The sequence below is a fragment of the Hyperolius riggenbachi genome, chromosome 3 (assembly GCF_040937935.1).
Source record: "Hyperolius riggenbachi isolate aHypRig1 chromosome 3, aHypRig1.pri, whole genome shotgun sequence".
Taxonomy (NCBI): Eukaryota; Metazoa; Chordata; class Amphibia; order Anura; family Hyperoliidae; genus Hyperolius; species Hyperolius riggenbachi.
Window position 1 is genome coordinate 53,727,524 of NC_090648.1, and position 13,748 is coordinate 53,741,271.

General features: G+C 46.5%; 1 protein-coding gene across 1 annotated transcript in view; it reads right to left on the reverse strand.

The window, feature by feature from the left end:
• Positions 1-13,748, reverse strand: part of LOC137562609 (A.superbus venom factor 1-like) — a 554,872-nt gene that overhangs the window by 469,461 nt on the left and 71,663 nt on the right. The window contains exon 4 of the mRNA XM_068274112.1: positions 4,372-4,442. Coding sequence (XP_068130213.1) covers positions 4,372-4,442 — 71 coding nt within the window. The remainder of the gene's footprint in view (positions 1-4,371; positions 4,443-13,748) is intronic.

Here is a 13,748-nt window from a genome sequence, read left to right on the forward strand (position 1 = left end):
GAAGCCCTACACTGGAGACTATTTGTGTCTCTAGTACAGGGCTTCGGCAGCCATCTTGCCGTACCCCTGCACTCTGCCTGTCAGCGTGGGAGATGTGCTGCAGGAGGACTCGGGGAGCTGCGAGCCAGATGCCGGGAGAGGAGAAGACTTCTGTCAGGTAAGTGAATTGTTTTTTTTTCACAGGTGCATTTTATTTTTCTAGTGTCTGCTTCCTACATTGTGATTTTCAGGTGTCTGCTGCCCACATTACGATTTTCAGGTGTCTGCTGCCCACATTACGATTTTCAGGTGTCTGGTGCCCACATTACGTATTTCTGGTCACTGCTGCCCACATTGCGATTTTCTGGTGACTGCTGCCCACATTAGGATTTTCTGGTCACTGCTGCCCACATTAGGATTTTCTGGTGACTGCTGCCCACATTAGGCTTTTCTGGTCACTGCTGCCCACATTGCGATTTTCTGGTGTCTGCTGCCCACATTACGATTTTCAGGTGTCTGCTGCCCACATTGCGATTTTCAGGTGTCTGCTGCCCACATTGCGATTTTCTGGTCACTGCTGCCCACATTACGATTTTCAGGTGTCTGCTGCCCACATTACGATTTTCTGGTCACTGCTGCCCTCATTGCGATTTTCTGGTCACTGCTGCCCACATTACGATTTTCAGGTGTCTGCTGCCCACATTACGATTTTCTGGTCACTGCTGCCCTCATTGCGATTTTCTGGTGTCTGCTGCCCACATTACGATTTTCAGGTGTCTGCTGCCCATATTATGATTTTCTGGTGTCTGCTGCCCACATTACGATTTTCAGGTGCCTGCTGCCCACATTACGATTTTCAGGTGTCTGCTGCCCACATTATGATTTTCTGGTGTCTGCTGCCCACATTACGATTTTCTGGTGTATGCTGCCCACATTAGGATTTTCTGGTGACTGCTGCCCACATTGCGATTTTCTGGTGACTGCTGCCCACATTGCGATTTTCTGGTGACTGCTGCCCACATTGCGATTTTCTGGTGACTGCTGCCCACATTAGGATTTTCTGGTGTGTGCTGCCCACATTATGATATTCTGGTGACTGACTGCTGCCCACATTAGAATTTTCTGGTGACTGCTGCCCACATTAGGATTTTCTGGTGACTGCTGTCCACATTAGGATTTTCTGGTGACTGATGCCCACATTGCGATTTTCTGGTGACTGCTGCCCACATGGCGATTTTCTGGTGACTGCTGCCCACATTGCGATTTTCTGGTGAACTCTGCCCACATTACGATTTTCTGGCCCACATTACGATTTTCTGGTGAACACTGCCCACGTTACGATTGTCTGGTGAATGCTGTCCATGTTACGATTTTCTGGTGAACGCTGCCCACATTACGATTTTCTGGCCCACATTACGATTTTCTGGTGAACACTGCCCACGTTACGATTGTCTGGTGAATGCTGTCCATGTTACAATTTTCTGGTGAACGCTGCCCACATTACGATTTTCTGGTGAACTCTGCCCACATTACGATTTTCTGTCCCACATTACGATATTCTGGTGAACGCTGCCCACATTACGATTGTCTGGTGAATGCTGTCCACGTTACAATTTTCTGGTGACTGCTGCTCACGTTACGATTTTCTGGTGACTGGTGCCCACATTACGATTTTCTGGTGAACTCTGCCCACATTACGATTTTCTGGCCCACATTACGATTGTCTGGTAAAATGCTGCCCACTTTAATTAATTTAATTAATTAAAAATTTAATTTTTAAATTAATTTACAGTAAAAACGCTGCCCCATTACGATTATTTGGCACCTATGGGGGGGGGGGGGGGGGCATCCAAATATTTGCAGGGGGGCCCAGTGATTTCTAGTTACGCCCCTGGGGATGGGTATCCTTGTGTGAGTTTTGTTTTTTTTGATTAGTTATTAAGAGGAATGCAATATATAGATTGGGAGGAGGAGGAGGAGGGAGGGGAGGGTTTGTTTTGTTTATTTGTACACCAAACCGACAGATCGTAATTCCCTACTTGAATACGGTAGTTTTCATCCTAGACACATTAGGGATAATATACCTGCAGGACAAGTAGCTAGAGTTGAAAGATTAGTGAGAGATCCTCAAAAAAGAATAGAGAGGGTGGAACAGATGCAAGCAAAGTTTGAAAGGAGGGGCTACCCAAGGGAGATACTAACTAAGCCAAAACAAATTAGAAATAGGAGTTCGGTTGGATCTAGAATTCCTCTGGTGACCACGTATAATAGTTGGAGTGACCGCATTGGAAATGCGGTTAAGAAACATTGGAAAATCTTGCAAGAGGCCTTTCCTTATGTAGAGGAGTTTAGACATCCACCTCTCTTGTCGTATAGACGACCACCCACGATTAGGGATAGGGTTATGAGCACCTATAGAAGAAATGGGGAGAGAAATGTCAGGAGGGGCACTTATCCGTGTTTGCATTGCCACATGTGTGGGTCAGTTACTAAAGGAGACTGCTTTACTCATCCCTCTAGTGGTAAGAAATTTTTTATCAACGGGCATTATACTTGCGAGTCTTCTTTTGTTGTTTATCTTCTCAAGTGCCCTTGTGGATTAGGGTATGTGGGACAGACAACTCAACCCCTTAGAGATCGGATTTCGTCACATAAAAGTGCAATAAGGAAGGGGGATGAGGATCAGGCGGTCTCCTGCCATTTTAAACAATGCGGCCACTCTGTTGCCCAGTTGAGGGTACAAGTAATCGATCATGTCCCTTTAAGTCCTAGGAGAGGTGACCGCCAGAAAATGCTACTTATGAAGGAGGCGGAATGGATTCATAGATTGGGGGTTTTGGGGAGGGGTGGCCTAAATAGGGAATATAATTTATTACCATGCATATGAATATAATGTTATAGATCAGTGGGAAGTGTTCTGTTATAGATTAGTGGGAAGTGTCCTTCTTTGTTATATGGGTGGGTTGGGTTTTAATATTGTGTCTTAACTGTATTTTTGTTTTTGATTTATGTTTCAGACTCCAAGGATGCCTGTGGCCGGAAGACGCAAAGGCAACTTTATCCCTGTCCCTATCAATTTTAACAGTGTGAGTGGGCTGGTGAGTAATCAGCCCTGGCTGCTTCTTTGATGCTTATGCGTGGCGCTGGCTTGGTTGCCAGGGTCACGCAAATGTTATTTTGTTGGAGAGATATATATGCCCATATTATTATTACTATGAGGCCATGCGCATCTGATTTATGAGGTGAGCGATTTTTACGCTCCCTATGATGCGCAGGACCTGATGTTGTGGCGACGGCTCTGTGCCTAGGAAGTAGCTGTTGCTATGTAAACATAGCCACGCTGTCTGGGCTACGAAGCGGAGAGCGGTGTACACGCCCCCTGATGGGAGGTCACATGACTGCGCGTCATGGTGACGCTGGTCTGTCAGGAAGCGGCCTCGGCTGTGCTCCACGCTGGCTTACACTGCGATGGAATGCGCAGAAGCGCATATGATTTGCATATGGTAAGAGCGGTTTTCAACAAGGTCCGCTCGGGGGAGGGGAAGTCTAGGTGAGGATGTGGACATCATTATGGGATGTCTGAATTTAAATATTAGAAGGTGCAGTCTTCCTTCTGGTCCATCTCGCTGCCTAGGCGTTCCGATTGGCTACAGGTATTGGATTCTGATTGGTGGAGGCATATTGAGGGGGCTATTTAAAGGTATGTTATAGCTGATATGGTGTGACATTACTTTGTACAGCTTGAGAAAGATCTGGTGATCGAAACAGCGCTGCTGTCGCTGTGAAAAGCTTGTCATGCTTTTTTTAAAGAAATAAAGAGCTTTGAATACTGCAGATGGTGCTGGCTTGACTGGAGAGAGACTATGGGGGGGGGGGGGGGGGCATCCAAATATTTGCAGGGGGGCCCAGTGATTTCTAGTTACGCCCCTGGGGATGGGTATCCTTGTGTGAGTTTTGTTTTTTTTGATTAGTTATTAAGAGGAATGCAATATATAGATTGGGAGGAGGAGGAGGAGGGAGGGGAGGGTTTGTTTTGTTTATTTTTATTGTGTAATATGTTGTTCTTTAGGTTGTTCTTGATCTGTAAAATGTTAAAAATGGGGGGAAGAGTGCATTGTATTTTGTTGGATTTGGATGTTGTACATGAAATTGGTCTCTTCTTATCCATAAACTATATAAAAAAATGAGCTCTTCTGAAGGACAGTTAGTGACATGACATCTTGATGCTGTATAAATGCTAAACAAAAATAATAACCACTAGCCAAAAGCCAGTGTATCACTGCTCCCAGTCAGTGGGTATTTGTAGACACGAATTTTTGGGGGCACCTCTGCCACTCGTTTTTTTCTATATAGTGGATATTTGTAGCCACTATGTAGCCACTTTTATCTTACCTTGATTTCAACAATCACCTTCTCTTCCAAGGGGTCCAGGTCTGGGGACAGGGTGAATAACCGGTACATAACTGTATGAAAAACAAAACCATGTTCAGTTATCACTATGCCTAATATTGCGAATCATATTTTCTATTCATTGTACTTCCTGCAATATGTCTTTTTCTTTGTTAAAATGGATCAGAGATAAACTTTTACTCATTGCATAATTGTGCCCCTTACATATATATAGTTTATAGGGCATTTCTCAAGCCAAATACTTTTGTTTTTTAATACCCTAATTCCCTAGAAACTAAACAAGCCTCGCCCACAGCTCCTCCAGCGCCTAGGCATTCTGAGTCCCGTGTATCAAGTGCTCATGGGAGTTCAGTCTGGGGAGGAGGATTTTTTTCCCCGAAGGCGTAGGAGAAGGCATTCCCAGCAAGAGATTTCAGAGGCAAGAGGGTGCAGAGGGGAGTGGAGTTTTAACAGGCTGAGGGGTGAAGATACAGAGCAGCTTGCCTGTGTAATGATGACAAGCAGAATATGGCTGCTCTCATTGTATCACATGAAGAAATTATCATATACTGTTGAAGCTGTTTGCAGCTAGATTTGCTGTGTAAACTATTTAGAGTTGTCGCAAAGCGTGGATTTTGGTTCGCGAACCTCGAACTCGAACACACGAAAAAAGTTTGTGAACATGCAAACTTTCGAACCGCCATAGACTTCAATGGGCTGGCGAACCTTAAAAACTACAAAAATTAATTGTGGCCACTAAAGTGATGGAAAAGATGTTTCAAGGGGTCTAACACTTGTAGGGGGGCATGGCAGAGTGGTATACACACCAAAAGTACCGGGGAAAAATCCGGATTTTACGCACAACAGGGTTTAAGGGCAGAAATCACATTTTATTGCTAAATTGGAGGCCTAAAGTGCTTTAAAACATATTGCATGTGTACACATCAATCAGGGAGTGTAACTAGAGTTCTGCTTCTCACTGACACACCAAACTCACTGTGTAACACACCGCAAACAGCTGTTTGTGTAGTGACGGCCGCGCTGGACTGGTGCGCACCATGGCGAGAGTGCAGGTGATGGCGGTTTTCAAGCCCATATGGTCAGGCTGAGGTAGCAGAATGACAGAACAGTGACTGAGTGCCCAGCTGATCGATTTTGGTCTGTCCACAATGAAGCAACAACCTTATTATCTATCTTCTTGAATCAGGTGTGCCCCCCAACCCCAACAAACTCATTTAGCTGGTCATTGCTTCATTGTAATACGCAAGCCCCTTCACCGCGGCAAGGTAACAATCAGGGCCGGATTTGTACTTTCCAGCGCCCTAGGCCGGATGTCACTAGAGATGTCGCGAACCTCCGATTTTCAGTTCGCGAACCGGGTTCGCGAACTTCCGCGGAAGGTTCGGTTCGCGGAAAAGTTCGCGAACCACAATAGACTTCAATGGGGAGGCGAACTTTGAAAAATAGAAAAAATTATGCTGGCCACAAAAGTGATGGAAAAGATGTTTCAAGGGGTCTAACACCTGGAGGGGGGCATGGCGGAGTGGGATACATGCCAAAAGTCCCGGGGAAAAATCTGGATGTGACGCAAAGCAGCGTTTTAAGGGCAGAAATCACATTGAATGCTAAATTGCAGGCCTAACATGCTTTCAAACATCTTCCATGTGTATACATCAATCAGGGAGTGTAATTAGAGTACTGCTTCACACTGACACACCAAACTCACTGTGTAACGCACCGCAAACAGCTGTTTGTGTAGTGACGGCCATGCTGGACTACTGCGCAACATGGTGAGATTGCTCTTCCTCACTCAGTGATGTCAGGTAATGTTTGACTTCCTTCTCAACTTTCCATGGCATTGTTAAAAAGCTTACGTTTTGTTTTTAAATTACATTTTCTACTTGCTGTGTACTTGTTCAGTACCGAGAATCCTGTGGAGGCGGGCAAGTCTGCCATTGTGACCCCGGCTAATGGCCGGGGAATGAGGGGTTTGAATCCGGTGTGGAGGTTGAGCAACGGCTACCACTACACATCCAAGGAGGGCAGTGGGCAGGCATGCACGCCCGCCCGCCCCGAGGTAGTGACTAAGAATAACAATACAGGAGGAGGACTTTCGAGGCCCTGCTGTGTATTTGAAATGAATGTACTTTAAATCCTTTAACGAGAACCAGTTATGGCGGGCAAAGATGACACCACATTCCTTTCACGAGAATCATATGGAGGTGGGCAAGTCTGCCATTTGTGACCCCGGGTAATGGCCGGGGAATGAGGGATGGAATCCGGTGTGGAACCTGATCAACGTCTACCACTACACATCAAAGGAGGGCAACAGGCAGGCATGCACGCCCGCCCCGAGGTAGTGACCAAAAATAACAATACAGGACTCAGGAGGACCTTTTGCGGCCCTAATTGAAATGAATTAACTTTAAATCCTTTAACGGGAATCCGTTATGGAGGGAAAGTCTGCCATTGTCACCGCGGGGAATGAAGGTTGGATTCCGGCCCGAAGTGGGAGCCTGTTGAGACCCATGCTGTAGCTGCCCTGACCGTGCTTTGCAGACCAGGCATCTGTGATCAGATGGACCCTTGAGCCAGCGGAAGACAAACCAAGTCGAAAGCATTTGCCAAGAATGTTTTACGGAGGGCAAGTTTTTTTGCCCTTTTTTTTACATTTTTTGAAAATGATAGATGGTTGTATTTTTAAATTGTTTGAAAGCTTACATGGTTGTATTTTTAAATTGTTTGAAAGTTTAGATAATTGTATTTTTAAATTGTTTCAAAGTGTATCCATTCTTCCTCCCCCAGCCACGAACAATACCATGGGAACGTGGAGCAGCAGAAGCCCCCTGTGACGGCTGCCGCGGTTGTTCTCCGCGCCTTGTCTTTTGAGGGGTGCTGCTTTTCCTCAGGTGTTCTTGCCAATCATAGCTGTTTGGGCCTTCTCAACAGTAAAGGTACTTAAGATGCAGTGAGGTGGGTTCTCACTCAACACAACAGGTAGTTACATGCAGTGAGCTGGGTTCACTCAACACAACACTAGGTATATGCAGTGATGAGGTGGGTTAAGTAAACACAACAGGTACTGGGTAGTTAGATGCAGTGAGCTGGGTTCACTCAACACAAAGCTAGGTATATGCAGTGATGAGGTGGGTTAAGTAAACACAACAGGTACTGGGGTATATGCAGTACTGGGTAGTACAATGTGCAGCTCCCTGTCACACACACAGGTAGTCACAATGTGCTGGGCTGCTGGCAGTGGCACACACACTATCAATTAGCAAGGCTGTGCATGCAACAAAAGTGTCAGTTTGACACACAAAAAAAAAAAGGTACAGGTTGAGCTCTGAAAAGAGCTGTTGCTGGGTGCTTTAAAAGCAATAATGATCAGTCAGGAGCAAGCAAAGCAGCCTAGAACCTAACTAATCTGTCCCTAGGAGAAAAAGTCTGCAGCAGCTGTCCCTTTCCTCTCACTAGCAGGCACACGAGTGAGTGTAATGGCCGCCGGAGGCTACCTTATATAAGGGGGGGGGGGCTCCAGGGCTTAGTGTAGCCTGAATGGCTACAATGTGCCTGCTGACTGTGATGCAGAGGGTCAAAGTTGACCCTCATAGTGCATTATGGGGCGAATCGAACTTCCGCAAAAGTTCGCCTGGTGCAGGCGAACGCGAACCTCCTAAGTTCGCCTGGAACCGTTCGCCGGCGAACCGTTCGCTACACCTCTAGCTGTCACCAACCGCCCCCCCCCCCCATTCTGTCCAACTCTGACTAGTTTGAACGGGCCCCCCTCTGTTTTGATGCTTTGCCCCGTTCAACAAAGAAGCAGTGCATGCTCTGTCCACTCCATGTAATTTTGCGCTCCTGTCTGCATGCACAGCAGGCGATAGTGTTCTGGGCTTGCATACTTCAGAAATGATGCTCATGTATGAGCACTCAGCAGCACTTGTCAAGTACACATACCCATAACACTCCCTCGGCTCCTGTGCACATGCATACAGGAGTGCAAAATCACAAGGAGCCCCAGTGGACATCGCTGCTTCTTTGTCCTCTGTGCTACTTGCTGCCATCAGAGCCACAAATAGGGGACAGTGTAGCACAATGCAGAGAAGCCCATCCAAAACAGAGAGCAGGTAAGTAGAAGGATCCGACACTACACACACTGGCATAGATGTATTGTAATGCTAGGTACACATGATGCAATTTTCTGACAGATTTACTGTCAGGTCGATTATTTCCATCATGTCTGATCTAATTTCAATTTTTCGATCAATTTGCTGTTCACTTCTATGAAAAATCATTCAGAAAATTGATTGGATAGCAGATCGGACATGTTGGAAATAGTCGATCTGACAGTAAAGCTGTCAGAAAATTGCATTGTGTGTACCCAGCATAAGCTCAGGTGTACTTTACACAGTGACAATTTAGCACTTAAGACAGATTTTTAAATCAGTCAGCAGGAAGTTTTGTAACAGAATAACCCGTTTTATTGGCTAACCAAAAGAAAAACAGTGAGCCTTTGGTTAATGAGCCGTCTTCAGACTGTGTTACTGTATACAAGATGTTAGGCACACAGCTATATATACAGTCAGCAGGAGATGCACTGATTGTTTTGTAAATATAAATAAATGTAACACAGTTGTCATTCTGTTTCAAAACATCCTGCTTTCACTGATAGTTAACACAGTACTTTGCTGACAAAAAAAAGCCAGAAAAGAGTTAAACTGTAGCACAAAGAATGTTGTTGTCATTCTCTAGGAGGAAAAAAAAAGCCATAAATTCAACAGATCTGAAGTCTTTAACAGCACTGACCTACTAGTAATAAACTAACATCAGTCAGGGAGGGGGAGAGCTGCTAATTTCTGCCCTTGAATGCGTGCTGCATGAGAAAAACTATTCGGAACTCAAGAGTTCTGCTACTTGAGCCCATATGTTTTTCTTCTCACAGCAGATTGTTTGTCCCCTCTCATCATACAGGTGACAGCAGATGCTGACTGCCATAACACACACTTTGCACAAGTAAGAGAGATGCAGGGATCTCTGGAATTCAGGCAGACCAGAGCAAAGCAGGAGTGGTGATTTACTTTGATATGTGACCTCTTATCTCTCCAAGTCCTGCGCCCTGCTAAGTTTTAACGCCCTAGGCCATGGCCTCTTTGACCTTCCCAGAAATCTGGGCCTGGTAACAATCACGAAGGGGAATTGACACATGTACATGCCTTTTGTTTTGTTGTTGCAGCCACAGTGCAGCCAGAAAAAATTTGGCAGGCATGTACACGCACCAGAAAAATTATTATAGTGGCCGTTGCTGCAGCAGCCTTAAAAATTCAGGAATCCACCTTGAGTCCTGGACCCTGTTGGTGGTGGCGGCGGAGAAGGCAGTCACACGGTGTGCAGGCAGAGATGCTGTGTGTGGGGACTGACTTAGTCTTCGGGCAGGCAGCAGCCCTCCAGGATCCATGCCTCATTCATTTTGATAAAGGTAAGGTACTGAACACTTTTGTGACCTAGGCGACTTCTCTTCTCAGTGACAATGCCTCCAGCTGCGCTGAACGTCCTTTCTGACAGGACGCTTGAGGCAGGGCAAGACAGTAGTTGGATGGCAAATTGTGACAGCTGTGGCCACAGGTCAAGCCTGCGCACCCAGTAGTTCATCGCTGCTCAGAGTGTCTACATCCACACTTAAGGCCAGGTAGTCGGCTACCAGCCGGTGGAGGCGTTGGTGCAGGGTGGATCCGGAATGGCTAAGGCGAGGCGTTGGAGTAAAGAATGTCCGCATGTCTGAAATCAGCATGAGACGGCTAGAGCATCCTGTCCTTGCTTGCGTGGACATGGGAGAAGGAGGAAGATTACTGGCAGTGGCACCTTTATTACGTTGTGCTGTCGCATCACCCTTAAACGCACTGTAAAGCATAGTTGCCAGCTTGTTCTGCAAGTACTGCATCCTTTCTGCCTTCTGGTGATTTGGAAACCTCTCCGCCACTTTGTGCTTATACCGAGGGTCTAGTAGTGTTGCCACCCAGTAAAGTTCTCCTCCTCCCCCCCAGCTACTACCAACCACGGTAAAGGTGAGCAGCACAAGCCCCCTGTGATGCCTGCTGCGGTTGTTCTTCTGCCTCCTCCACAAAAAAAACACCTTCCTCATCTGACTCCTCTTCCCCAGACAACTCCTCCTCCACCTCCTCCTCTGTGATGCCACAGGTGTTGATGATGCCACAGGCATGGGCGTCCACAGAAAATTTTCCAGGGTTGGGCAAAAAGTGGGGAGCGAAAAGCGGTGCGGGGCGCGTAGCGCGCCGTGCTGCAAATCTGGGTTGGTGCTGTGTGGCGCGCGTAGTGCGTGGAGCTACATCATAATGGGTGTGGTCATGAACCAGAATGTGGGTGTGGTCGTGGGTGGAGACAAGTTTACATGAACTAAGCAATGGTGGGACATTAGATTAGGACAGTGGTGGCGAACCTTTTGGAGGTCGAGTGTCCAAACTGCAAAGTCACTTTACTATCACAAAGTGCCAACAGCAATTTAAACTAAATACAAACGTTTTAACTCATACATGAACATTATGGACAATTAAGTTGAAAATAAACTGTGAAGATAAACAATTTCATCCATCGTACTCCTGAAAAAATTATTCATTTTTTTTTTAAACCTCCCAGTTTCATTTTCTGTTTTAAAAAGTGGAAAAAGTAGGTTCAATGCTATTGTCTCATATGATGATGATTCAGCTTTTTCCATAGTCTCGCAGTTAGCAATCATGTGACCCCCAACAAGACAAATTCAGCAATCATGAGGCCCCCCCCCCCCATCAAGACAAATTCAGCAATCATGAGGCCCCCAACAAGACAAATTCAGCAATCATGAGGCCCCCAACAAGACAAATTCAGCAATCATGAGGCCCCCAACAAGACAAATTCAGCAATCATGAGGCCCCCAAAAAGACAAATTCAGCAATCTTGAGGCCCCCAACAAATCATGAGGCCCCCAACAAGACAAAGTCAGTAACCATGAGGCCCGCAACAAGACAAATTCAGCAGTCATGAGGCACATAAATAGACAGCTTTTCACATAAATAGGCAGAATGCCCCCTTAATATGTAGACCTCTTACCTGGCAGCAGTTCCCCAAAATACACTCAATCTGACAGCAGTGGTTCCCCAAAAATAGGTAGCCCCAGGTCTATAGGTGTCCCCAGAATAGGTGGCCAGCGGTATAGATGTCCCCAGAACTGGTAGCCAGGGGTAGAGATGTCCCCAGTATATGTAGGCAGGGGTATATGTCCCAGTATATGTAGGCAGGGGTATATATCCCAGTATATGTAGGCAGGGGTATTTGTCCCAGTATATGTAGCCAGGGGGATATGTCCCAGTATATGTAGCCAGGGGTATATGTCCCAGTATATGTAGCCAGGGGGATATGTCCCAGTATATGTAGGCAGGGGTATATGTCCCCAGAAAAAGTAGCCAGGGGGATATGTCCCAGTATATGTAGGCAGGGGTATATGTCCCCAGAAAAAGTAGCCAGGGGGATATGTCCCAGTATATGTAGGCAGGGGTATATGTCCCAGTATATGTAGGCAGGGGTATATGTCCCAGTATATGTAGCCAGGGGGATATGTCCCAGTATATGTAGCCAGGGGGATATGTCCCAGTATATGTAGGCAGGGGGTATATGTCCCAGTATATGTAGGCAGGGGGTATATGTCCCAGTATATGTAGCCAGGGGGATATGTCCCAGTATATGTAGGCAGGAGTATATGTCCCCAGAAAAAGTAGCCAGGGGGATATGTCCCAGTATATGTAGGCAGGGGTATATGTCCCAGTATATGTAGCCAGGGGGATATGCCCCAGTATATGTAGCCAGGGGGATATGTCCCAGTATATGTAGGCAGGGGGTATATGTCCCAGTATATGTAGGCAGGGGGTATATGTCCCAGTATATGTAGCCAGGGGGATATGTCCCAGTATATGTAGGCAGGGGTATATGTCCCCAGAAAAAGTAGCCAGGGGGATATGTCCCAGTATATGTAGGCAGGGGTATATGTCCCAGTATATGTAGGCAGTGGTATATGTCCCAGTATATGTAGCCAAGGGGATATGTCCCAGTATATGTAGGCAGGGGGTATATGTCCCAGTATATGTAGGCAGGGGGTATATGTCCCAGTATATGTAGGCAGGGGGTATATGTCCCTGTATATGTAGCCAGGGGGATATGTCCCAGTATATGTAGGCAGGGGGTATATGTCCCAGTATATGTAGCCAGGGGGATATGTCCCAGTATATGTAGGCAGGGGTATATGTCCCCAGAAAAAGTAGCCAGGGGGATATGTCCCAGTATATGTAGGCAGGGGTATATGTCCCAGTATATGTAGGCAGTGGTATATGTCCCAGTATATGTAGCCAAGGGGATATGTCCCAGTATATGTAGGCAGGGGGTATATGTCCCAGTATATGTAGGCAGGGGTATATGTCCCAGTATATGTAGCCAGAGAGATATGTCCCAGTATATGTAGCCAGGGGGATATGTCCCAGTATATGTAGGGAGGAGGTATATGTCCCAGTATATGTAGGCAGGGGGTATATGTCCCAGTATATGTAGGCAGGAGTATATGTCCCAGTATATGTAGCCAGGGGGATATGTCCCAGTATATGTAGGCAGGGGGATATGTCCCAGTATATGTAGGCAGGGGGTATATGTCCCAGTATATGTAGGCAGGGGGTATATGTCCCAGTATATGTAGGCAGGGGGTATATGTCCCAGTATATGTAGGCAGGGGGTATATGTCCCAGTATATGTAGGCAGGGGGTATATGTCTCAGTATATGTAGGCAGGGGGTATATGTCCCAGTATATGTAGGCAGAGGGTATATGTCCCAGTATATGTAGGCGGGGGTATATGTCCCAGTATATGTAGGCAGGGGGTATATGTCCCAGTATATGTAGGCATGGGGTATATGTCCCAGTATATGTAGGCAGGGGGTATATGTCCCAGTATATGTAGGCAGGGGGATATGTCCCCAGAAAAGGTGGCCCCAGTATATGTAGGCAGGGGTATATGTCCCAGTATATGTAGGCAGGGGTATATATCCCAGTATATGTAGGCAGGGGTATTTGTCCCAGTATATGTAGCCAGGGGGATATGTCCCAGTATATGTAGCCAGGGGTATATGTCCCAGTATATGTAGCCAGGGGGATATGTCCCAGTATATGTAGGCAGGGGTATATGTCCCCAGAAAAAGTAGCCAGGGGGATATGTCCCAGTATATGTAGGCAGGGGTATATGTCCCAGTATATGTAGGCAGGGGTATATGTCCCAGTATATGTAGCCAGGGGGATATGTCCCAGTATATGTAGCCAGGGGGATATGTCCCAGTATATGTAGGCAGGGGG